Genomic DNA, 15,408 nt, shown 5'->3' with positions numbered 1-15,408 from the left:
GGCCGGTCGGGGTGTCAGTGACTTTTGGGGGCAAGGTTTTGGGGTGGGTTGTGTTTTTTCCTTTTAGCACGTTCTTGATAACTTTATTGGGTCCCACTGGTCGAGGTACTGGTGGTTGGAGCCTGATAATTCGCACATTCACCCACCTTCTCGGTCCTCTGAGGACCACTGTCCACGTTCTACCCGTGGCCCAACTAGGGTGATCTGGCTGTAGAACGGTCATGTTATAACTTACGCATCCCCGATATCTAGGCTGTGCATTGTGGTCTCCACAGCCAAAGGGTGCCCTGGTGAACTGTAAGAATTTGTCAGGCTCCTGCGGTTGCCACCCATCTCCCCATGGTCTGGAATCTGTAACAATGGTTTCGCAGCCCCAATATCCGCAATGTCCCCACCCCGGGTAGTCGCGGTATCTTTTCCCTGGGTTGGACGCTGGGCACCAGTAGGATATGCACATGAGTACGATGCGTGGGTTTGTGGGCCGTAGTTTTGGTTGTCCTGGAAACAGATCGGCTATGTGGAACACGAAGGATGGGGTGTTCGCTGTGGTGACCTCTTTGAACACCTTGTCACTTGAAAGATGTTGCATGACCCACCTAAATGGCTGATGAGGGTAGCGGCCTGGGTTGGCCTGCCCCCCCAGCCACAAGCCCCAACAGCAAAATCGCACAAAGACACTGTGCATGTCTGGGTCTCACCGGTGTGGGACTCTCGGGTTTTGTCTGGCGGCTTGGTGGTCCGTCATCTCCCTCTGGAGTAGGGGTGTACGCGTCACGGGAACGGTCCACGAGCGTGTCCTGCAAACCGAAACTCACAGCTTTCCATTAATTTCGTTCTGAAGGTCAGTTTGATTGGCAGCAGTGGGTGTACGGCAGTGGCCCTCATTATAAATTTGTAATCCTGACTCCTAACATAGCAAGGATGTCCTTTCTTATCAGGGGTGGAGAGTTTTGCAAAATGTAGGGGTGGATTGCTACTGTTTGTTCCGGTCCCTTTTTTGTATGAAGTGTTATAGCTACTAATTGGGTGCTTTTCCAAGCTCGGGACGGCCCTCCCACTCCGTTCACAGGGGGGACTTCTTTGCATTGCCAGTGTCGGGGCCACAGTGCTTGGGGCAAGATCGAGCAGTCTGCTCCTGTGTCTGCCCAAAGCTGAAGCCCTATTACATGGGGGTCCTGACTGCCATAGAGGCGGCATGTCCCCCACACCCTCGGGGGCTCCTTCCCTATTTTCATGGCCAGGGCCACCCAGGGGTCCCGTTCTGGGGCATCCCCGGCTGACCCTGTGGCACAGGCGCTGCTTGCAGTGGTAGTGGGTACGAAGGTACCGCGGGCTGTGTTGCGAAACTCTGCAATTGTGTTGCTGGCGGGGGTATGAGGTATAAGGGCTCCCCGCCCCACTGGGGGTTGGCATAGATGGGCCGCCTTGTATTCGCGGCGGGAGGAGGCTGAGTGCAGCCCGAACGCCCCCTCCCTTTCCCATTTCCCTGGGGCCGGGACCTGCATTCACAGGCTATTTTTATTTCTCCCCAGTTGGTAAACTGGGCTGGTTCGTATTGTGGTTGTTTTTCGGTGTGGCTTAAAGCTTTACTCGGTTTTGTCTTAAATCGCGTTGGCTCTGTTTCCTCCATCTCAGAGTTCCAGCCGGCTTCCGTCAGCTCTTCCGAGCTGGCGGAGCTGCTGCTGGACTCCGAGTCGGAAGTCGAATGCTAGCGCATTTCCGGGGCTCGGTGCCTTTTTGTCCGGCTCCGAGCTCGCTCCTCCCCGCGGGGGTGGCACCGCTCCCGCCCCCCAGGCTTGCCCTGCCTCCTGCAGGGGGAGGTCTCTCCCTTAAATGGTAGCGGCGTCAGGCACGGCTGCCGATTGGCTCCGTGCCCTCTGCCGCTCTCCTCCTCTTTCTCCCGCGCACGCGCACTCCTAAAACTGCGCGCCTCCCGGCTTTTCGCGCCGAGACCACCCGCGCCCCGCCCCTCTCCCTGGCTGCCAGTGCCATTTTCAATGGAGTAGGGTGGCGGCATGGTTAGGATCTCCTCCCGAGCCGCGGTTTCTGCGTCTCTGGCTTCCCTCGCCAGCCCCTGCCAAAAGCATTCCGCGTGCTGTTGCACCTCCGGTAACGGGTCGCTGACCGGTGGCGGTGGGACAGATGGGGAAGCCGCGGGTTTCCAGGAGGTTTCTGCGGCGGGGGTTGGGCTCTGGTCCGGGGAGGGAAGTGACGCGCCGGGCCCCCCCCGATCTCTGCTCCCGGGCAGATCGTCCTCAGGGGCAGTTTGCGTTCCCGCTCCTACCCCGAGCTTGGGTATAACTAATAAACATGTACGCGCCGCGCTCCATGTCTCCTGCTCTTCTATTGCTTTGCGCAGGGCTTTCTCTACTTTGCCCCACGCCTTAAGGCTCTTGCCACTGCCTGAGGTTTTCGTGCCCTCGGCCAGCGTGGCTGTGCATTTTTCCCATATTTCCGGATGCAGAACATCCACAGGGCGTTCAGTCGCCCCAAGCTCAAGCAGCCTTGCTATAGCAAGATAAAAGTCTTTGAGCTTACACTCGATACCCCATTGCTTATAAATCACACTTACGACCCTGGCGATAGTGTCCATGATGTTCGCAGGTCCTGGGACGTCTCCCTCGCCAAGATACGGTTTGACTGCTCCGGCCACTGTCCTTGTCCAGGTGAATTCCCGCTACCCAAGCGAATTTTTCTTCCCGGGTTTCAGCACCAGATACGTTGCCTTCAGGGGAGGCAACGGCGACCTAGTTGCAAGGAGACAGCACGGCAGCCTGGCCTCGTCCGGACTACTCGGGCAAACGACAACACGCTAACACCAATGTGGTGGACGGTCGAAAGCGTTTATTATCTTATCTCATGGGTTTAAATAGTCTTGGGGGACTTTGCTATGTCAGCGGGGGGTTGGTAGGGTCTCTAGGTTAGTCGGGAGTGGAAAACTACTGGGTTAGGTGTGGTTACATGCTCTGGGGGTGATAGATAATGTGAAGCAGGGAGAAGGGGGAAGGGTCTTTCTTTCCGTCACATCCCGAGATCTTCCGCTCGCCTGTCCCTATCTACCACAGTTACCCCAAAAAGACCGAGCGAGGTTGCATCCTCCTCGGAAAAGAAAAAGCCTCCCGGCCACCAGGGACATGCAAGGCTACAGCCCCAGTCTGGGCACAGACGGCGGTTAAAACTCAGAAAATAAAAAAAGGTAGCTCAGCCGCCCACCAGGGAACCCAAACCCTGCTCTGACCCACTTACCCTCTGGGCTTGGGCAGTGAAATCTCTCTCTCTTTCCTCGGTGGTGGAAAATCACGATGAACTGAGGACATATTCTTTCACAGTTTGGCTCTCTAGAAGCCTGGGTGTTCCCGTTAACCAGGGCTCATCCCTGAAACACTGGGTTCGGCCACTGTCAGCCTCTAGCAGTCTCTATGCATCTGCAGTCCCATGATGCGCCATTCTCGGGGCTCAGCTCAACTGCGAGCCGCTGCCAAACCCCCCTCTTCTGTCTTCGGGTAAGCCTACCTGGCTCAAGGGCCCCGCAACCCGGCTGCCCTTGCAGCACAGCTGCTCCCGGGTGGGTTAGAGAGCACACCGGTGAGGATGTAAGCGGGTCCCGGAGCCTCGGTTTTGTTTTCCGCCTGGTGAGTCAGCTCCTCTTAGCGTGAGCAGAGCTCTTATGGAGGCAGAATTCCTTTCTCTCTCCCCCTTTCACAAGTCGATGGAAATAGCCTTCCTCTGCTACCATTTGTTGTCGTGTGAGACTGGCCCCAGGTGGGTGCCAGCAGAAGCGCGGGGCAGGAGGAGGAGGGGAGAGGCGGGTGCTGCTTTCCCCTTTGGCTCAGCGTGGCTCAGCTTCAGCGCGGGAACAGACGAAATAGCGACATGGGGCTCAGGTGCAGACACATTGTGGGTGCCTGTTCCCCAAGACACCGGGGCACCGGCTGGGTCTTGGTTATAGCTTTCAAACTGGGGGAGTGGGAGGGGGGAAATGGAGCCGCGGCCAATTAGGATAGGACAGGGGTGGGAAACCCCCGGGACCCCGGGAAGGCAGGAGACCCCAGGGGCGGGGGCAATGATGGGAAAGGCGGCGGGGGGGGGGGGGGGGGTAGGGACCAACCGCATGGCGAGGGGGAATGGGGAAATGGGGGGGGAAGAAATAAAATTACAAACTCTCCGCACAAAATCATTAGTCATTTTGGAAAATCTTAGCTTAAATACTTATTAAAGCGGAACAGTGACAACAACCCATCAAATACAGGTTCATAAAACCATAATTAAACACTTTCACAAAGAGGTTGATTTCCAAGACCATGGTCCACCCAGCAACTCTGTGCTAATGTCCTTCCTAAACTGAGAGGCAAGACACATAGTCTTTCCCAGTGTGTCTTTGAAGCATCATGTCAGGAAGTGATCAGGGACAACCTGAGTGCTTTAAGAGAGCAAGAACAACAAAACCAGGGCCTTTTCCTTGGTGCATTTGTTCTGCCTCCATCTTAGGTCATGTTTTCTCTTGTTTCCAGCAGTAAGTAATCATCTGTAAGATGCCTCTTACTTCATGTCTATACAAGTGCCAGGTGCACTGCTAGAAAAAATAATCTGTGTAAACAAGTGCCAGCAAGACTGGCAGCGTTCATGAGCATGAGGAGTGCGGACTTTCTGCTATGCCTGGTGAGGAGATGGACTGATGTTTCATTCCAAATGAAATGTGAGGAGATTAGCTTTACAAACTTCATGGGTCACATCTTCTGTCTTGTGAAGTGGTCAGGGTCTCTGTGGTGTTCTATTCAGTTTGGCTAAGGAGCAGCTCATGAGCACAAAATTCAAACTTGTTTACTGAGTTTGCTCTCTCTGGAGTCAAAAAATAGCAGACCACAGCAAATATTTCCCCTCCTTCTAAACCTGCTGTGCGGAGTACTGCACTCAGTATTCATTCAAATTTCTACACACAAGAGTGTTTACTAACTCTGGCTCACTGAATTGGTCCTCTCAAGTTCAAATTACAGTGCACTTGAAGATCTTGTTAGATCTTATTATCCATAGTATCTTGTGAGAACTTACAGGATCCAAAACACATTGAGAATTAGAAAAAACTGTGGAACAAGCTTCTCTACAAGTATTTTCATCTTGTATCCATAGAAATAGAGGCTGGATTGGGAAAAAACACACTCTGTTATTTTAAATAATCACCATACAGCAATTACTGTAAAGTATGTGCTTTGTTTGAAGTGATCTGACACTCATTTCCATAGAAACAGAGTGAGGATAGCAACCCACTTGTTTGAACTGTCCTGTAGAATCTGTCTGTGTCAGAATGCAGGAATATAAAACTTTTAAAAATGTGGGAAAACTTGGGGCTTTGTTCTTAATTTTTTTTGGTTTGTTTTAATCCTCAAAATCTAAAAAGAACATTAGGGAACTTATTGGAAACTTTATTTTGGGAGAATAAAATGAAAATGACAAATATTAGCTCTTTAAAAAATATAGGGAAGAAACCAGGAAGAAAAAACAGTAAGGGGGTATAGTGGTGGGAAGTGTACACACAGACGTGTGTGTGTCTGTGTCTGTGTGTGTGAAAAAGTATGTCTGAAATATTTTTCTGACAATTTTTGTTACTGTACAATAGATCTAGTGATTTTATTCACTAATAGAAAAATTTAGGTCATCTAACTCAACTGTCTATTTTCTTTCACATTATTTTTTTCACATTCACTTTCTTTTATTCCACATTGTTTACTTCTTAACTGACTAATTTTATTGGAATTTCCATACTCATATCAGTCATGATATGAGTTTTGAATTGGCAGTTGGAGTGAAGTTCAGGGAAAATTTAATAATGTGCAGAAAAAGAAGTTAAGTGCTCAGATTTAACAACATAAATCCATGTAACAACACAAGTCCTGCATTTCTGGCACCGTGAAATTATTTCTTTTCTCACCAAGTCCAAAAGAGAGAAACTGTCTGAAGCAGATGTGATAACTCTCCTGGATTCTAACTTCTGGACTTTTGTGTGATTTTTTTTCTTTGGGAAAAAAAAAGGAAGCTAATTCCCGTTGCTTGTGAGGAAAGGACAAGGCTGGGATTCTGTAATTCTACATGCTAAACATGTCTGGATTAGTTATATTGTCTTCCAGCAACTGAGTATTGCCAGCTTCTAGGAGCTGCTTTCAAGGCTGCGGTAAAGAGATGCATTCTGCACATCACATCATGATAAACACTTTCTCCCTTCCTGCCTTTGTGTTTTACACTAGTGTCTCCAAGTTTACTATTTAAGCACTACCCATCAGAGAATAACAGAGATTTGGAAGACTACTTTTTCTATTTCAGGTTACTTGGTTTTAAGTTCATTTTAAATAGCAAAGTAGCCCTCATTCAGAGGGAAAAGAAAAGAATGGTATATATCTATCTATATATCTATATATATATATATATATGCAATTCAGTTCCTGCAGCCACAGTGTCCATAAGTTTTCCTCCTCCTTCACAGGAAGGCTTCCTTTCAAGGCAGATGTCTACAAGCAGAAGCACCCTCTTGTGCTGTCATTCAACCCTCACTGCTTCACCTCCCTGGTGGTTACCTACCTTTTGAACCTCTCCCAGTTCAGTCATTCCACTAGGAAACTACCTTTGCCTTTGGGTTATTCCTGCAGAGTGCCAAAAGCATACCAGGCTCATTCCTGCACTTTGGGATGGTCTTTTTCTTACAGCACCACCAGGCTAGAAAAAGCTATGTTATCTCACTGGGAAGTGAAGATTCACACGTGCTCATCAGGCAACAGCCCTGGCAGACCTTCTGATTCAAAGCCTTTCAGCACAAGTATGGGATACTTCCCAGTTATTTTTGATGCTTTATATATTCTTCTGCATTGACTGTGTTCTTGTCACAGATCTGTTGTCTACTCAGCCACTCACAACAAACTGAGTGGTCATTATTGACATCTGCTCCAGGGAGTAGTGAGCAGATGTGAGAGAAGGAGGTGAAACACTTCCTGTTAGAGCTGTAGCAGGTGGCCTGAACATGAGATATCTTTCCGTTGGCTGTATGGGGAGTGGAGTTTAGCATCCTGAAGCCACAGATAGTCTGACTGCACTCATCTGAAGTTATGGCAAATAGGAGGTTATAGCAGCTAGGGAGTTAGGATAGACAGGCAAGTTCGCCCTAATTATCTGAACACCTTTCCAGAGGATCCAAGTATAGCCTCCAAATGCTTTCTCTGTAAAATCTGTGCTGCTTGTTCCTCAGCATTCATTTCTGCCTTTGGTGGGACTGACCTGAGACAACAAGTGCAGGAAGTGTCAGATTGAATGATCAGGTAAGGTAGGTCAAGTGGAAAAAGGAGGGGAGTAGGGGGAGACTCCTGCAAGTCTCCTTCCAGTTCCCCATCTGGAAGGCAGAGGGTAACTGGCTGAGTTCAGAGGCAAACACTGTCCTTATCTGAAGCAGCCAAAAGCAAGGGCTTCACCTGCAGAGCTACTGTTCTCTCTCCCCATCTGTGTTTGCAGTTGCAGATGTTTCAGAGTGATTTTATAACTGTTATTTCGGCGTCTTTGATCCCATTTATCTGAGTTCAGTAACACTTGATGGAATGTCTCTGACCTCAGACAGGTTCATGTGAAACCTGTTTTGCTCCTATCTGCCCAAGACTAAGGAAGCATAGGCTAATATATGTTACCATGTGTGAAGAGGGAGAGGGTGAGGAACAAAAGTGGATTCAGATTCAAACATGAAGACCAAGTTGGTTAAAGTTCAGTGTAACTTCTGAAAGGAGGTGCCAAACTTGGTACATTGAAATCCAACTTCAGTTGGAACAGGAGGAGAGGAATAGATTTAACACAATTAATTCGGTACCATCGTCTTTCACCGACTCACTCATGGGGTTTTTTTCAGGAGAAAGATCAGTGTGATCATACATGGCAGGATGTAAACAGCTGGATACTCATGTTTACCCACAGCCCCAGGAAAAAAGATGCTTTTGTGCCCCATTTCCAGTGTTGGTTCTAAGCTCCCTTTCCTAAGGACAGTTCTTACAGGAACTGGGAGCTGTCCTGATTTATTCCCTTGAGTCCCTCATACCTTAAAAGAAGCACCAAAATTACATTGGAAGGTAGTTTAGCAGGTAGCAATGACAATTTCTTTGAACTTCTCACTGTTTCACTTTTCTGTATCACAAAAGATTTCAGGGAACAACTTGAAGTCTCTCAAAGTGACTTCAAGATGTTTCCTCACTTTGCAGTGAAAGCTTTAAGCCAAGCCTACACACTTCAAACTCAAGGCACTCTGAACTAGAGTCGTCAAGACCCGGGGCTGCGGTAAGGTGGTGTCACGCACCGTCAGTGTGAGGGAACAGAGGTGGTCCTTTTGCAACATGGAAGAGTCAGTGCTGTTTGCCCACTGAAATCCCTCATCCAGAATTCCTGCCAGGCATAGGTCCAGCTCAGAGACCCGTGAGCCGAGGTGTAAGGGCAGGAGCGGGGCTGGAGCAGCATATTGGCAGGGTCTGGCACGAGAGCCGAGGGCCTCTGGAGTGGGGAAAGCAGGGAAGTTGGGCTGCGGGAGACAGGGAACGATGGGGAGCACCTTGCACCTGTCTCGGGAAAAACACAAGCGGGGAAATGTGGTCACGAGTCGCGCTGTGAGTGTAAGTCCGTGACAGCCCTCCAAGCACTGCCAAGGAAGAATGAGGGGGAACACGGTGAAACCGAGCCTCTTGAACGGGAGGGAGGCGCGAACGGCTCGGAGAGGGGTGGGGAGAGCCGGGGAGGTGCAGCCGGCTCTGAGTCAGCCCGGCCTCATGATGTGCGCCGAGAGCAGTGCCCGGCACGGCGCCGCCAGGAGTCCGCGTCCCTTCCCGTCCCTTCCCCGCCGCCCCCGCATCCCGACTGCCCTCTCCGGCTGGACCCGCTCCCGCCGCGACCGTTGGCAGGGCTGCTCCGCCCTCGCCCTCCTTCTCCCCCTTCTCCCCCTTCTCCTCCTCTTCCTCCTCCTCCTCCTCCTCCTCCTCCTCCTCCTCCTCCTCCTCCTCCTCCCACGCGGGGCAAGGGCAGCCTCGAGGGCGCCCGGCGGCCCGGGGGGGCCGCACCGCCGGCCGGGACCGGCTGCACCATGTGAAGCGGCGGGGCTGCCCCCCCGCCCCGAGCCGCCCTCTCCCGCACCATGAGGGACGGGGATGCGGGGCAGCACCCACGCCGCGCACAGGTAGAACCCGGGCGGCTCCTCCGCCTCCTCTCCTGCCTGGTCCTTGTGTGCGGGGCGGAGGTCGCGGCTCTCGCCGACTTCTCAGGTATGGGGCAGGCACCGAGTGGCGGACTCCTGGCTGCGGGGGGCTGCGGAACTCCCAGGGGCCGGACGGAGGTGGGCAGGGTCTGGCGGGGTCTGTTAGCCCCCGAATGCCCTGAGGGGACCGGCCACATCCAGGGCAGGGGCCGCGGGCTGCCGGACGGAGCGCCGCACGGAGCCGCGGGTTCCCCGGGGCGCTCCGTGTGCCGTAACCCCTGTGCGGGGCCGTGTCGCGGGCCTGCAGCCCGGGCAGCGCGGGCCCGGTGTGCCGTGGAGAAGGCAGGAAAGAGGAGAGGGTTAAGGGCTTCCAGAGGGGCCAGTTGGGAAGGGACGCGAGGAGCTGAGCTGTCACTGCGCGGTGGGAACGCTGGGCGTGGAATGGCCAGGGCCTGACCAAAAGTGCGTGGAAGTCCCTGGAAAGGTTCCCACTTTCTCCTGGAGACTTGGAGTCGGGCCCTGAGGGAGCAAACAAGTGCTGCACTTCTCTCTGCTAGGAGGGAAGACTCGTAGCATGAGGAGTGGATGAGAGGAGTCCCTTCCCAGGGAGCAGAGGCATAAGCTGTCACCCAGGAATCACAAATCTCTGGGAAGGTGCTGCATCACTGCAAAGTGAGGTGACTGCAGGAACTGGGAAAGTATCCTTGTTTCAATCAAGATGAGGGAGCAATCTCTATTCTTTGTAAAAACTGCACTCTTGTAACTTAAGTGCTCCAGGACATCCCACTGCTGTTGGAAAATTATTTAGAGGAACTGTTTCTCTCCTTTCCATGTGTCACAGTGAGCACGGTATACTCCTGGCTGCTGGAAGCTTAAGGAGCTGCCTCTAGGGCAGAAAGCAAACCTTACCCGTATTGAACAGAGCACAACTTCCCAAAAGCCAGTCGAGTGCATGGGAACAAAGTTAATATATAATTAATAGTCAATATGTGTTGTTATGCATTTTAATATAGTTTGTGTTGATACAGTTCAATATGCTGGTCATGGTTCTGTAGAAACTATTTCCTCAGCAACAGAAAAATACAGTTTGCAATTTTTTAAATTGCATTCAGCTCAATCCTGAAAATTTTGAAAATCCAATTTTCAATCCTGAAAATTTCTAAGCAAGCAGCTATGAAATATAAAGATCAGAATTACATACTTGGATAAGCTGTATTTCTCATATTAAATTCCTTTCATATGTAAAAGGCTTTTAAATGCTTGCTGTCTCATTCTTTGGTGTTTTTTGGTGGGTTTGCTTGTTTGCTTGTTTTTGTTTGTTTGTTTGTTTGTTTTTTGCTTAACTGCTTGTTAGGGATGTTAGTTTTGGAATCGCATGATGGTTCTCCACAATAACATAAAACAAATGTTCAAATTTTCCTTTTCAACTAGCCACTGAGTTAAAAAATATCCCTTTATGTAGGAAAGTTCCTCTCATAAAAGTCTGTTCAGTTTTTAATGATGTTATTTAGATAAGGTTATCCAAGATCAATTTCAGAAGCACAACTGTCTTCAGTATTCATTGTGCACTGAGCATTCAAAATAGGTAGAATGACCAGAGAAAAAAGCCATCTCACCCCAGAGATCAGTATTAAAACATGACATGAGGGCGTTTTAGTAAATAAAAATGTAGAAAAGGAAAGCAGATTCCAGAATTCCTACCAAACTGGGAGGTTCCCAGGCCTGAAAAAATTCTGCTCACATTTTAATTTTAACATGGAGATCTAATCCAGAATGACAGAAAATACCAAAATGTTACTGTAACCTTTAAAAAAAAGTATGCAGAGCATAGGGAGAAGTTTATAGCTGCTTCAAAAGCAGGTGCTTTTGACCAGGTGGACCAGGATTTGGCAGAGGTGAGATGACACCCTGCAGTGCCATCCTCAGGCTGTTTAATACTCTTAAAGAATTACAAGCTCCATAACAGCAGCTTCAAGATGAGTTTGTTCTGAAATAAGACACCAGCAGCAGTTCAAAATTCAACTCTGTGAGAACAACTCAATAGTTTATCTTATTGGAAGTTATGTTGATACAATAAAGATATGCATAATCTATGTTTCTCTAACAGCTTGAAGCAACAAACAAGAAATTTAAAGGTTGGGCTTGATGATCTTGCAGGTCTTTTCAAACCTTAATGATTCCATGAAACTATATTTATTAGTTCCATTAGTTACTGAAAGTGGAGATGTGCTCTGTGGTCTGCAGTCCTCAGTGTGATTAATTTTTTGAAGTATTCATGCCCAAATTTAAACTGAAAGCCAAAGGTTTGGAAGAAGAGACATTTCATCCACAGTTCTTTCCTTAGACCTTCATGAATATGAGGGTCATCCTACAACTATAGAATTTTCTTCCCCTTATGCCTGTTCTTCAAAACACACCTTTTATTTAAAATATTTCTTTATTTTCTCAGTGATCGGTAGTAGCTTTCACATTTTGGATCAGGTCCCGTTCCAGGGGGCTGCTGTGAATTTTGCTAGTTCTCCAATCTCTGAACACTCTGGGCTCTCAGGACACTATCAGAAGATCCATTTTTCAGGACATCCATCAGGCCTTCATGACAGCCATTTCCTCATAACCCCTTTACGTTCAAAGATTGGTTCCCAAAACAGGCCGGTGTCCTGGTGCTATAGAAAGCCCAGCTTCAGAGAGAGAGCTAGCTTGGAGGGGATGGTAGCATTTTATGGGTACCTTCCCAACAGCAGGGATCACTGCTCCTCAGCTGCCCTCATCCCCTTGCTCTCCATGCTGGCAGTGGGAAAAGGCCTCAGCTCTCCTTTCCATCCCCACTCTCCTCCCACCTTTTCCCTGTCTGCTGACAAAGTGAACTTACCCCTTATCCATCTGGGAACAAACTCCTTCTCTCTGGCAATGCTGAGGAACATCCATTCACCCCTTTTTTATGCTCCTTCCTCCTTTTTCTGTTCTCCTTGCTTCTCTGAGCTCAGGTTGACCTCGCCTCCTTGGCTCATTCAGCAGTCAGTCTCCCTTTCTTTACCTGAGTCCCAGCCAGGTTTTCTGGGCAGCTTTCAAGAAATGTGGCTGTAACTGAAGATCAAAAATTAGGTAATTGTGATTGCATAACTGGGGTGAGGAATGACTTTCTGGATGTTAACAGAAAGCAGCCACTGCTTAGGGGTAGAAGCTTTTAATCTCTGTCCACTGGTGTCAAGTTTTCTGTCTTTTCTTCCAAAACAGTTCAGACAGAACTGAGCATCGCTTTAACTCCATAAATGTGGTTGGTCTCCTGACCCAACCACAGAAACAAGTAGATCTAATGAAAAAGCAAACCAGTTCACCCAAGAAATGTACTCTGCTCCTGTGACCTTTCTACATTAAAAGTTTCCATTAATTTCTGTGGCATTCACCCATCCCAGATTCCCCCACGTAAAAGGAAAGTAAACAAATGCTTTGAGTAAATGCTTTGTTTGAAGTAACGTGGCAGATCAATCACTACCAGCCACAATGATGCAGAGGTTTTTCTGTTGGCTTTGTTTGGTCAGATAAAATCCTATACAAATTCTGTCGAGTCAGTTCTGTTGACTCACGGTGGCAATTGTAGCATGTCCCTCAACCAGGATGTTTAAAGAAGTGCTAGAAGGAGTGATGCAATGATGCATCTTCTCGATACTGCCTTGTAAAAGTCAAGTGTTCATTGCTTTATTTAAAGAAAAGCATTTTATTTTAGAAATGTGTTCCATTTCAGTGATGTGTGAGTTAAACCTCAAAGTCTGGTTTAAAGTTTCTCTGAGTGAAGTGGGCTTTGGTCTGGGACTTGTTCTGTGGGATAAAGACGTGTGTGTCAGAACGGAGATTTTAGTTTAGATCATGGTGCTGAGACCCAAGGTTTTGTTTCAGGCTTTTTCCTGCAGTTCTTTTTGCCTTTCTGAGGAAGTGTAACTTATAAAACCAAATTTCAGATGTGCTAATATTTTTTTGTTAAATTCACTGATGAGATTTAGTTATCCTTGTTAGAGAAGTAAAAGCTTTGGTCCTGTCAAGTTCTTACACAATTTATGAGGCCTTTACAGTAAGCTAGGTCTTCATCCCCAAGAAGGGCTGTTGTCCCCAAAGCTCTTCCAAAATGAATTAAGGGATAGTGTAATGCCCTTGCCCCTACAGATGTTAGGGAATTCAGAGATGAGACACAAAACTTAAGTTCCTGAGCTCCACTACTCAGAGACCAACACATTTGAGTCTATCAGATTCTCACAACTTTGGGGCAGGAAGCTGGGGGCAGAACTCTCTCTGTTCTCCCTGGGCAGATTGCTGGCACCTGACACACCATATGCTATTTTAATTCAAAATAAATAGCAGGGATTAGCTCCCCTGTGCCTTCCTGTCCCATCTGCTGCTGATATCCTTCCCCGTAAGGCAGAGCTTCCAGTCTCACCTTTATTAGAGAAAGGGACTACAGACTTGTTCCAGATAAATACTCAGCTTTTGTTGGAAGTGTCCCCAGACAGGGAAAGCACTGTCTGACCAGTCAACACTTAGCAGAATTCTGTCATCTGCCAGCCATAATCTACAATTAAAATGGAAATATTTTGATATATTACCCAACACCAAGAAAATAGTGTCTTAAGGGAGCTGAAAAGCAGAAGGCATGGTTGCACCTTATTTGTTCAGCATTGGTGAGTCATTTAATCTGAATTTCTAGGCATTTCAGGAGTTTTGCTTCAAAGGACTATTGTGTGGCTTCTGGCAACAAATTAAATAGCAGTAAGGTTTGGCTCTTAATTTAGAATTAATTTTAAAACATCACTCACTATATAAGACCTAATTGAAAGCCTATGGTCTCTGGAAGGATTCCCAAGGATTTCACTGGGCTTTGGATGAGGGTCTCAAAGCCACAAATATCTGTTTATTTTTCTTCATTGTATTTAATCTTGGATGAGAAGACAAGAATTATTCTTTCAGAATAGTTTTGCAGTTTTTAAACTTTTCATTTATTTGGGATAGAACTGAGTAGAGGACAAAGAAATGTTGGCATAAAAAAATCATCATGCACTGAGAGTGAAGTGGGGAGTGTGTTTTTGATTTTCTAGCTTGGACTTACTGTACTGTAAACCATCATAGCACTGCAAATCTGTGAGCTGCCAGATTTCTGTTTTTTTCTGATATTTTCAGATTTTCTGATTTTTTTCTGAATGTCAAATATAAGTGGGGATACAAAACAATTTGCAAAGCTTGAGTCAAAGATCCCTTTGCAAAATAAAATCTGTGTTTGTTTTCTGAGGTGGCAATGAACAGCCCCCTGGCTCTCTTGGGGAACATGAACATGAAGGTTCATGATCATAAATCTGAGTTTTCATACAAACATTTTCTTCTAGCCCCTGAGGTTCTCCTACTTGCAATCTTTGGGAATATTAGAAGTTTTTTGCCTTTGGGCATAAAGAGTCTCTCATTCTGTCTCCAGAAACAGTTGCTGCCCACAGAGTCTTTCTCTTGTTACTTCTTGTTAATGGCCCTAGAAGAGGCTACTCTGTCTCCAGTTAAAAGGAGGATTTTTGGCAAGGGAAGAAAAGAGTCTTAAAGTCTCCCCTAACCCATGCCTCTTGTCAGCTTCTTTAGATGGGATGGAGAAAATCTTCCTTTTCTACTGGAGTAGTTCCATATTAGGTCCCAGGACAAGTGTTTGCCCTTCTGGCTTCATGGAACAGCTGAGAGAAATATAACTGACTACAGTCTGGAGTTTTCTATAGACCCAAGATTTTGGGGATCAAGAACAGTTTGCCTTTTCCTGACACAAGAAGGAAATAAAAACAGAAAGCAAGAGAGAAAACAGAAGTGCATAGGGATCTTGCCAATTTCCTCAGAAAGCCATTGGGATACAATAAACTCCTAGGAGACAACACAAGGGAATAGGAAAGTGTAGATATGAAGGACAGAGAACACCTGTGGGAGGATGTGAGAAACAGATCAGGCATGCGGTGTGTAAGTGCAGGATTCATGGGCTTTCCCACTCTGCAAAAATGTAACTCACTTAACTGCAAGTCTGAGCTGAGTGGCACAGAGAGGAAGAGGTTGTGTGGTTCCTGGAGCAACTGGGACCAAAAAGTTACAGGTCTGTTCTTTATTCATGATGGCTTGGCTTTGTTTTTCTAGGAAGAGCTCACAGCCTGGCTTCTTGTGTGTGCTGCTGCTCTCTGAATAAACCCTGTTTAAAC

General features: G+C 47.7%; 1 protein-coding gene across 3 annotated transcripts in view; it reads left to right on the top strand.

Moving 5' to 3' along the window:
• Window positions 1-3,509: 3,509 nt before the first annotated feature.
• Window positions 3,510-15,408, top strand: part of EVA1C (eva-1 homolog C) — a 37,574-nt gene continuing 25,675 nt past the window's right edge. Inside the window, exon 1 of one of the 3 annotated variants that reach the window (XM_072924661.1) lies at window positions 3,510-3,632. Coding sequence is in view for 2 of the 3 variants with exons in the window: in XM_030264898.4 (XP_030120758.1) it covers window positions 9,143-9,269 (127 nt within the window). In the remaining variant the exon portion in view is untranslated. Of the gene's footprint in view, window positions 3,633-8,786; window positions 9,270-15,408 lie in introns of those variants that run through there. The other 2 variants (XM_030264898.4, XM_012569998.5) reach the window with 2 other exon arrangements.

The sequence above is a fragment of the Taeniopygia guttata genome, chromosome 1, assembly GCF_048771995.1.
Source record: "Taeniopygia guttata chromosome 1, bTaeGut7.mat, whole genome shotgun sequence".
In the NCBI taxonomy this organism is placed as follows: domain Eukaryota; kingdom Metazoa; phylum Chordata; class Aves; order Passeriformes; family Estrildidae; genus Taeniopygia; species Taeniopygia guttata.
Note: the sequence above shows the minus strand (reverse complement) of the source record. Positions and strands in the feature narration are given on the sequence as shown.